General features: G+C 37.7%; 1 protein-coding gene across 3 annotated transcripts in view; it reads right to left on the reverse strand.

Moving 5' to 3' along the window:
- Positions 1–10948, reverse strand: part of Sclt1 (sodium channel and clathrin linker 1) — a 122195-nt gene that overhangs the window by 57991 nt on the left and 53256 nt on the right. For all 3 annotated transcript variants that reach the window (XM_026782922.1, XM_026782924.1, XM_005343937.2), the window contains exon 10: positions 1628–1718. In XM_026782922.1, coding sequence (XP_026638723.1) covers positions 1628–1718 — 91 coding nt within the window. The remainder of the gene's footprint in view (positions 1–1627; positions 1719–10948) is intronic.

A 10948-nucleotide genomic window follows, 5' to 3' on the forward strand; every position in this document is an offset into this window, starting at 1 on the left:
CATCAGTAGTGCTGCAGGGAGACTGACTAGACACTGCTCACTATATTATTACTTTTCTTGGTGCTGTGACAAAAACAAGTGTAAGAAAGTTTATCTCAGCCTCTGTTTGGGGATCCGAGTCCTTCACAGCAGGGACGACACAGAGGGAAGAGCACGGAGTAGTTGGTCATCTTTCACCATTAGTCAGGAGTACAAGAATTAAATTCTCGTGCTCAGCTCACTTTTTCCTCTTTATTCAGTACAGGAATTCAGTCCATGGGATGATGTTGTCTGCTCCCCTCTATTAACCTAATATAGAAATTCCCTCAGATATCCAAAATGTTTTTTCCATGAGATTCTAAATCCCATCATGTTGAGAAGATTCATCATTACACCCACGCAAGGCAAGTAACAGACCAATGACTACTGAGCTGTAGTCCAACCCATCTTAAACATAAATGTAACAATTCCGAGTGCTCTGTCTTCTACATTTAAACAACCAGGTCCACTGAAAGAAAACTTTTATTGATGGCCTATCCTTACTCCCCCTAATCCTTGCCCTTCAAGCATAGATTATACTTTCCTGTTTAGTAATTTTTGGTTGAAAACTGGCTATGGTCAACAATATATTGAGGACTGATATTATGGACTACAGCGAGGTTGCTTATATGTGATCTCTGAAATTTGTTCTACAGTGCACAGCAGTTGGTATCTGTGACTAGTTTTTGCTGATTTCCACCTTTGTTTTTATATGGGCAGGTTCTATGGAGTGTCCCCAACCTAATGTGAGGGGCAATCCAGATGGGGCAGAGGTAGGGTTTACTTTCTCTGTGATTTCCTTGATACTAGAAATTTATTTTCTGTAATTTCCAACTTTGGGGTTTGTCCTCTATAAGATACTTCAAATAAGATATTCTCTGAAGCTCTTTGTATTTCTAGGATGTACTTGATCACTGTCTTTCTACCTTGCTGAGTGAGGCTTCAGTCTGCTCTCGACTGTCCATATGTGAAACCTGGCTATCAGGCAAAAGATTAATAAGAATCCGAACTGAGAGGAATGGTTTCTTTTCCTTTCATGGTCTTCTTGTGGTCAGTGTGTCTTTTTAAAATGGCCAATGGCTCTTGCAGGCCTAAAGTTTGGTTTTGAGTGCTTAATCCACTATAAAGCTATTTTTTGAAAAGTCAAATGGAAGAAACATCAGGCTGGAAATCCAAAACTCAGGAATTCTTACTTTTTTTGTTTCTATTTTATGTTTTCCATGCCTGAAAAAAAATTATTTGTGAGAGAGCTCTTATGCTTCTCCATTCTACTCTATCACTACAGGAAATCTACAATCAACTTCTAAGAAATCAGGCTTAGATATCATACAGTAATAACTATCAGAATTTTAAGAATAATATCCTTCTAAATCAAAACCTGACATTTCCTCAATACTGTTCTTAAAGTTCTCTATGATTTATCAGCCTGTTAAGACGATAAAACTTTAATAAACAATATACACTATGGTATTAGATGTTTATCTTCCATCTGCAAAGGATAAGTTAAGCAAAACTTGTCATAAATTGCATTTTAATGATCTGCTCACACTATGATGTTTTAACATACTGTGCTTCAGTCAATGGAAATAAGTGGTTGCCAAGGTTATACCTTCTTCAGCATCTGTTCTTGAAGACCTTCAGTCACTTTAGTTAACTCTTCCACTTTTGTGACTGCAACTCTCAGATCTAACTTGGCTTGCCTGAAGAAGAAAGAAAATTCATATGTTATGTTAGAAAGTTCAAAATTTCGTAAAATCATTACCAATGTTTATGTAACTAAAAATGGATCCCAAAGGTAAATTTGGAATCATTTTCTTATTGCTAATAAAATACATGTAAAAATAAATAGGAAAAATCTAGCTAATTATAGAGGGGTATAATGAAGAATACTTTATTTGGACAAATTACATTTAATGTACAAACAATCTTAATTAAGAAAAATTGATCATCTTTAAATGAGAATTTCAGTATAGTAAGAATTTAACTATATTTACTCTTTCTTCAATTATCTAATTAGAAAAATACTACTGATTGGCTTCTATGAGAATGAACTGAAAGTTTGAAAGCAATGATTACAAAACTGGGTAAAATCTGAATACTCATAGCAATTTGGTTTCTTACTTTCAGAAAGATTATAATGTTGCTTTTTCTATTTGTTTCATGGGTCACTGGACAAGTGAAAATAAGGTACATTAAAGTGCCCCGTAAACTCTAATTAAATGTAAGACTGCAAACATCTGTTGGGAGGATCTCAGCATGCCGAGCACTGGCATCCTGAGCCCAGTGCTGTTACTACTAGTGATGAAAGCACCCGACCAGCTTTCGTGAGAACAAAAGTTCTCTTATTAATAGATCTTTTCCTTATTTTGATCTGATTTTAAGTAATCAGGCAACTTCTAAATTTTTAAGTTCATATTCCTCTCTGTTTTTATGGCTCAACCTTTAGCGCCATTATCACTTCTAAGGACTGATTCCCCAAACTCCTCCTGCATTTTGCTGAGACAGGATTTAAAGGCCTGAAGCTGGTCTGAACAATGATCCCCGGCTTCGTTCCCTATCCTCAAGTGTTGAGATTACAGGCAGGGGCCACCAGGCCCAGCTTCAGGCTTAAAATTCCACCTTAAAATTTATTTCTAGATTTCTCAGTCAAAACGGAAAGTTTTATTTTCATTATTTTTGACTAAAATTCTATACTGCTGTATATGGAAAAACGGTCACTATCAGTCAGCCCCAAAGTCTCATCTCCTGGAAGTTCCTCCCATGTACTCTGTTGAGGTTTAACAAAGAACATACAAGACGTGTGCTTCCTGAGGACACTCTTTATTTTTCCATTTTTATTGCATAAGTCTCTCCCTCTTTTCCTAATTTTTCAGCATTTACCAAATTAAAAGTTTTCCCTTCTCAAGTCCTCATTGGTTTTATCTACATAATATCCCAGTTGCAATCCTTATAATAATAATTCCTTGCATATTAAAAGATCACATTGCATTAAAATTAATACTACATGGATTCTTCCTTGTGGAACTATGAGCTCACAGAAGATGGAATGCAACTCAAATAAATGCGTGCAAAGCAGAAGATGAGAACATCACCTATAAGCACCACTGTGTCTTCATGTTTTACTCATTCACTGTTCAGGTATGGACAATCCTAGAGTAATGATTTGTGGAAGCCTTAATAAAACACACACATACACATACACACACACACACACACACACACACACACAATTTACTACTATAGAAGTATTGGGCCTCTCCTATTAGGCTGGACTGGCTGGCCAGTGACCCTCAGGATCCCTGTCTTTATCTTCCCAGCACTGGAATATAGCACCCTGCCTATCTGTCTGTTTTATAAGGATTTTTCTCATGCTTGCATAGGAAGACTTTACTAACTGAGCAATCTCCTTTGCTCCCTAAAATATTCTTTCTCCCCAGAAGCAGAGTAACTGCTATAGAAAAATACAAAGTTTAGTTAGGTAAGGTGGTACATGTATGCTGGTGCTCCCAGCATACAGGAGGCTGAGACCGTGTAAGATAACAAACTGGATGCCAACCTGGATTATCTAATGAGCTCTAGGTCAATTTGGGGCTACAGAGCAAGACCCCGGTAAAACAATAAAACCCCCAAATAGCTGACCTAGTAATTCAAGTTTTGAGGTCAACAGGCGGACCAACACAAAATATATGTATTTGGGAAACATTATTTTTGATATTAATGAACTTGGGTAGAGTAGACGTTAAGAAAGGAGGAAGTGAGTAAAAGCAATAGAAATTTAAGAAATATCTATTTTCAGTGAGTCAGATGAGGACATCAGGAAGACAAAGGCACCTGAGAAGTGGCCCCAAAGGTCAGAGAAGAAAATCAGAAACAAATACAAAATAGAAAAGGAAATTCTACAGTAAGTAAAATAAACAGATTCTTCAAAGTAATTTTAGAGGATGGAAGAGGAAAACTATAACCTGAGAATTGTCAGCAAGTTCTGACATAGGAGGATTCAAAAGAACCCTGCAAAAGGGAACTAACCCTTAGGAATACAAGGCATAGTTATAGAAATGCTATGAGAAGATACTTCCCTACCTAGATAGATTGGATGCTAAAGGAGAATGGACGACCTTCTAAGATAGTGTTAGACCCACTGGAGATGAGGAAACTAAGCTTCATGCAATTAGCAACTTTTCAAAACCCTCCACCAGTAAACAGCTGCTTGTCTGAATGTCCCTGTGCTCTCACAACCATGCTAAAATCCTGTGACAGTCCAGCTCTGAGACAATCTCAGGTGATGGTATCAGGAGGTGGGATGCTCTGGGAGATGATGAGGTGGTAGTGGAGCCACTTCCACCATGTGAAGACGCACCAAGAAGGTGCAATTTGTAAACCAGAGCCTTCATGGACATCGAACCTGCTGGTGTCTTGATCTTGGCCTTGCCATCTTCTTGAACTATAAAGAAATAACTATAACATGTTTCCAACCTATTTCACTCTATGGTCTTGCTAACCAGCTGAACTGGACTAAGGCGATGTAGGAACAGAACGTAAACGCAGGGCAGAGCACACAGTCTATGCTTTACACACAGCATACCAGATCAAAGCATAACCAAAATAGCTGCAAAACTGCACAATATTTGCCAAAGACAGTTTTAATATCAGTAAATCATTCTTAAATTATCAGTCATCTCTTAGATTTAGAACTTATGGATAGCACTGTGTATTTTTATTTTTCCTTTGTCCAACTCCTGAAACAAGAAATCTTAATATTAGTTACTACCAAGGTCTACTCATGACTCATGCATGTATTCTACAAGTAAAATGGAATAGTCTTTGTTCTTCAAAGTGTAAGAAAAATAAAATTTAAAGAAAACGTATAATATAGCCATGCCTTAGATAACATTAAGGTTAAACATCGTGAAGAGACAGAAAAATGGCAGGCAAGCTCTATCCTCATCCTAGAACCTGTTTTCGTTTTCTATGCTCAGGAAGCTAGCTGCCAACACATAAGGAGCTGTCTGGCAATTCTATGACTAAGCACATCTGCTCAAGGCCATTTCTCACATAGGAGAGATTCCAAGAGACACGATGAATCAAAACTAGTGGTACATGAATTCCAGATTCCCACAGCATTTTATAATAGAAGACACAATATTATTCAAATTGAAACATGAAACATCTGAGAAAAATCTGTTATCTCAGTTAAAATAAAACCATTACCTGGCAAAAGTACATTTTAAAAATAAGTGGTATATAAAAGTTACTGGCACACATACTTTTGGGAAAAAAGTATGCATTTGTAAAAATGTCTTGAAATGAACACAATGAATATACATAAACTTCAATTTACATAATTTATATATTACATTCAATGTGATATCATGAGATCAAGAACTGCATTTTATATCATCAGTTCTTATGATCTTCAATAAAACTATTCACTTATAAATGATTTCATGATCAGTCTTAAAATGTCTTGGATTTTACTTAAATATTGATAGCACTAAGCATTTACCTTTGTCACTTACTGAAGTTTTGATATTATTGATAATAAAATAGATATAAGCAATACAGCTTAAAGGCTGGGTCTGTAATAGAAAACGGAATGTTTTCTGATACGAATGGTACAATGTTTTTGTTTACTACATCAAAATGATCGATCAGGTGTGCTCATTTGGAAATCACACCACTACGTAGTCATCCATTCCTAAGTAGCTGAATATAGCAGAGAATACAAAGATTTTTTGAATAATGAAACACTAAGAAAGCAGTTGTGCCTCTGAAAGATTTTAGAGCAAGGAACATGAATAGAAAACCCATAAAAATAGATTAGTTTATTTTATCATTTCAACAAAGGACAATTTAGTTATTTAACTTGATAAGTTAATCACTCAGAATATTTTCTTATCATCTTTCATGGACCCTACAAGTTGGCGAGATGAAAATAGACAAATTACATACAATAAAGTGTTAATACTATAACAGACCAACATTCCTACAAACTCTACTACATGTTGAGCTTTGAATGGGAAGAAATAAAAAGATTCAGAAAAAGTTATCTAAAATTATGGGACACTTGAGTTGAACTTTTAAAATTGGGAGGACATTTGTTAAAGGAAGGAATTTTAGACAATCTGCTTGTTTGGAAAAGTGAAACTAGTTCAGAAAGCTGAAGTGAGGAGTGGCCTGCGGTCAGGCCACAGAAGACTGTCATTCTGGGCAGTCACTGACATGAAGCAGCAGCATCAAAAATTTTTTTGAAAGAGTATTTTAAGAAAAGGACAGAAAAGGGGAGGGAAATGGAGAGTCAGAGGGCTTTCTGCAGTGGCTCACATGGGAGAGGCAGCGAGGGCAGTGCCAACACAGTGGTAAGAAAGCGAGACTCTTTAAACGTAGAGCTGGGAAACATAACAGAGTATGATGCCTCCTGCTCTTCTCAATCAGCAACTGGATGGCACTATCTACAAACAGAAAAAAAGGGTTGGGAGATAGAGCAATAAGCTCTGTCTACAGTCCATTGTGTTTTAAGGCCCTCTGACCACTTGGATGGAGACAGCCTACAGTACAATGAGTTCAGAAAAATTTAATGGTATCCCACTCATAGAAACTACTGAAGAGTCAGGGATGAGATGGTCATACAATTGAGGAGGATCATGTCACATAACCCATAAATTTATAAGAACCTTTTCTGGTTCAGAAACCATGTTATATAGTTAAATCTACAATAATTTTTGGGAGTGATACAAAGGAGTAAACTCAAGGCTTTGCATGTGTCAAATAAGAACCCTAACTCTGAATTATATACCTAGCTCCCAATTCTCAGTCAATACTGATTAGAAAATTACACATTCCTCATGTAAAAATAATATCAATGTTTTAATGAGTGGCTAAAATTAATTAAAAATAATTATTATTTGGAGACCAGATGTAGGGCACTGAACAAGCTAGGCACATATCTTAACACCAAGTTAAATCCATAGTTAATTAAAATTATTTTAAATAAAATTACTTAAAATTGCTTTCATTCTTATCTCCTTTTGTTTTGTTGTGCTTTCCTTAAAATATTCTTTCAAAGATACCCATAGGCCAGCCTGGGTCCTTAAAGTCCAGCCTGGTGCTACTTGGTCCAGGTGGGTGAAAGACCCATGGGCCCCAGGCTGCTGCCAAAGGTCTGAGCTGATGTCTGTAGCTCCTGTTACCAATAAGGGTTGTGTAGATGTCTTGAGTCTGGTCAGCCATCTGAGACCACATTAGAGTCTCAGGGCCATGTGGCCAACAGGGCCATACTAATCTGGGCAGCCTGCGCTACCAATGGGGCCATGGAGACATCTGGGCCCAAGCTGCTGCCAAGGGCCATTTCTGGGTCTGTGGTACTGCTGCAGCTGGGCTCTGTGTTGATGTTCACAGCCTATGTTACCACAGGATGACATAGAATTATGCGTGTTGAAATCTGTTTGCCAAGCTGAGCTCTGGCCTGGGCCCGTCTGCTCCCCTTTGGATGCTGCAGCAGGAGAGCTGACACTCCCTACCATGGAGAGATGGCTGCACCCCTCGCCAGGGCATAGGAGAGCTGGCTCCACCTCTTGCCTGAGGGGAGGCAGTCCCTGTGGCCAGGACTGACCAGCTTCTCTGCCACCCAGACCCACCTCCTGGGCCGTGGGTTGGTCCACTCTAACATCTACCCCATCTATACATGAAGGGATTGACTGTGCAGAATGACAGCTGAAGGATCCCCATGACTCTCAGGGCAATAGCAGAGTAGCTGAGAGGGGTTTTGGTGAGGTTCCAGTGATGATGGGGTGCCAGAGCCAGAGGTCTTGAACCAGTTCAATAACTCACTGCAAGGAACGTTTGTGGATGGACGTAAGGATCTACTGCAGTGACACACCACAGCTGCCAAGGTCACTAGGATGAATGACTAAGTGTTGGAGAGGTGGGAAAAACGGAGGAGCGAGGGAGATTTTTTTTGTTTTGAATTAATTTTGGGGGGAGATGCTGCAGGAGTGAAGGGAAGATACAGAGGGACTGGAAGGTGAGCAGGATTGGAGTGAATGATGTGAAATTTCCCAAAGAATCAATAAAGAACTACATTATAAAAATATTCTTTCAAAAATAAAATTTGATCATATCATTTCATGTCAGTGTCTGACATATGCTAGACTCAGGCCATCTTTTGAGCAAATTCTTTTATGCCGATAAAATCCATCATTCCTAAAAGATACACTCAAATGACAATATATACATTTTAAGATAAGATCTCACTATTAGAACTTACTATGTAGTCCAGGCTGGTGTCAGACTCAGAGATCTGTTTGTCTGCCTCCCCAGTGCTGCAATTAAAGGTGTGTGCCACCATGTTTGGCTCCCTTTCTTTCAAAGACATATCCAACATGCAGAATTTGAGCTTACTATGCTCAGTATATTTGCTACTAAGCAAATATAATGAAATAAAAAAGCACCTACAGAGAAATAACATAAAATTTCAATTAAACGAGTAAGTGCTAAGTAGATCTTTAAGGAAAAAGGTAAAATTCTAGTGTAACGAAGAACACCCTCCTGCAGAAAGCAAGTGTAGCCAGAGAGAGTACACATTTTTCTGAGAAAGAATAATAATCAAAAGGCAAAGAGAAGGAAGCAAGGTGTTTTTGAGAAACAGCAAAGTGACCCTGGGCACTTTACACTGGAGGGCTAAGGACGGCCAGTGAATGAAGGCTGTGAGAAAGAGCCTGAATTGTTTCATTTGCTATGGCAGAGTATCACCAAAACTCTCAAAAAGGAAAACAAAAGAAGCTTTAATTATATATTCACATGATTTTAGTTTTTGGAATCATATTATCAGACAACAAATGAAACTATGTTTCAGTGTAAGTACAAATGTGTTTAAAGAATTTCTAATTTACTTTTTCTTGGCATGGCATTATAGAGCATTTCAAAACTGAATTTTGGTAATGTCAATATGCCCATCATTCAGAATCTGTCAAACTTGAAAGCAACATCCTTTCCCTCAAAGAAGCATCTGCTTATCCTTCTGTTCCTTCAAATCTGTGGCAGCAAAAGCAGGCATAGCGTTATGTATATAGCTCTGAACTACTAAATGTTGAGCTATAGAATACCATTGGTAAATATTATGGCAAAATTGCTTACGGGCAGTGCAACATTCAAGACCTTTTAGGCTTCAGATAACCACAACTAGCATTATCATTCTCAACTCATTTAATCTTCAGTCGTCGTCTTACACCAAATGTCCAAAACCCAAATGAATCTTCCACACAGATGTCAAAAATCAACAAACCCACTCATCATCCTTTCTTTTCCAATCAACTCTCATTCTTAATTCTTTACGGCTGTGAATACTGTCAGAAAGCCAGGATAAGCAGCTCACTAAGATTAGCAATGAAAAGATAGGAGTTCCAACTTGGCTCTTCCTTGAGTCTGTTGGGAAACCCTGGGTGAGACAGTTCAAGCCTTTGGTTCGGTTGAGTTTTTTTTTTTTAATAACATTAAGAAGTTAAAAAAAAAAAGGCTATTAAGATGATGTCTGCCAGGTCAACTAGTAATAGTTTACCTTGACCTCTAGTCCCCACTTCTCCCACTTTCCTTTTCAACAAGGGATCTTCCATATCCACTTTATTTCTCAGTACATGACTGCAGGTCATCATCAATCAGTTTCCTGACTCTTCTTCCTTCCAGGATCTATCTCTGCACTCTAAGTCATCCTCTATATGCTACAGATACCTTTTCTGGGCCTTGAATTCAGAGTTAAGCACACTGTTAGATGACTCATTGTTTTCCACTGTCATCACAAAGCTTTCAGTTGTGTTTGGTGGTCCCTCTTGTTTTGGAAGTTCATGCCATAGATGCTATTAGTGCATGTTTTTATACTAAAGATCCCTACCTGTGTAATGTAAACATTATTTTCTAGATCTATGTTTTGGATTTTATTATCTATTTATATGAAATAAGCCAATGTTTGCTGTTGATGCCTAGTTTACCATACACCTAATTACTATATTTTACCTACAGTTCCCTTGGTGATAAACAAGTAGGCTGCCTGCTGTTTGGGGATATTCAATCACACTGTGAAGCCCAAGATTGTATTTGTATTAATTAAATAAAATTAACCTTGGATCAGGAGGCTGAGTTAGCAACTAGTTGACAGAAATTAATCATAGGGAATAAGAGGGCATTTGGAAGAGTTAGACAGACACACAGGTACTTGTTGGGAGGGATTTGGAGTGGTGCAGAAGGAAGCTCTCTTTGGGAGATACCAGAGAGGAGAGGTTAGCTTGTTGCTAGTTCACCTCTCTGAGTGTGCTGGTTTTCGCCCTAGCCTTTGAATCTCCAGTTGTCTTTATAACAAGAGCAACAGAGATTTAGTTAAAGCTACCTTTAGTGGCAGCAACAGGGCCTGTGACTGCAGGAACACAATTCCCACTGAGCTGCAGCCTTCATGGCCAGGCCACACCAGAGGAATAGGCCAGTAAATGTAGAGACACAATGGCTGAAATAGCAGTAGAAATATTTAGATTATCTTATTAAAAAAAACTCTGGAGTCTTGTTTCTCAATTTAGATATTAAACCCACAAACCTATATAAAAATAAATGAGGAAAGAAAAACTCTCATAAAACTTCCTTATATATAGGAACTATTCCCAACATGATAGTTCCCTATCGACTTATAATGTTAATGCTGTTATAGTACACTCCCATGAATATATTCTGTTTTGTTTTATTAGATCAATCTCACCCTTAAAAATAACAATAAGATTTTTTTCCCATGTTAATTGACATTTTACTATTTTATCAAGGGGACATTAGATTACTATACCTCTTTCAATCTTTCTGTCTCATAACAACACACTCTTTTAGACAAATTATTCTAACGTACATTACTTTGAAATATAAAGATATGGGGAAAATGTTCTTTTTTTCTTTTTCTTTT

The sequence above is a fragment of the Microtus ochrogaster genome, chromosome 1 (assembly GCF_000317375.1).
Source record: "Microtus ochrogaster isolate Prairie Vole_2 chromosome 1, MicOch1.0, whole genome shotgun sequence".
Classification (NCBI taxonomy): Eukaryota; Metazoa; Chordata; class Mammalia; order Rodentia; family Cricetidae; genus Microtus; species Microtus ochrogaster.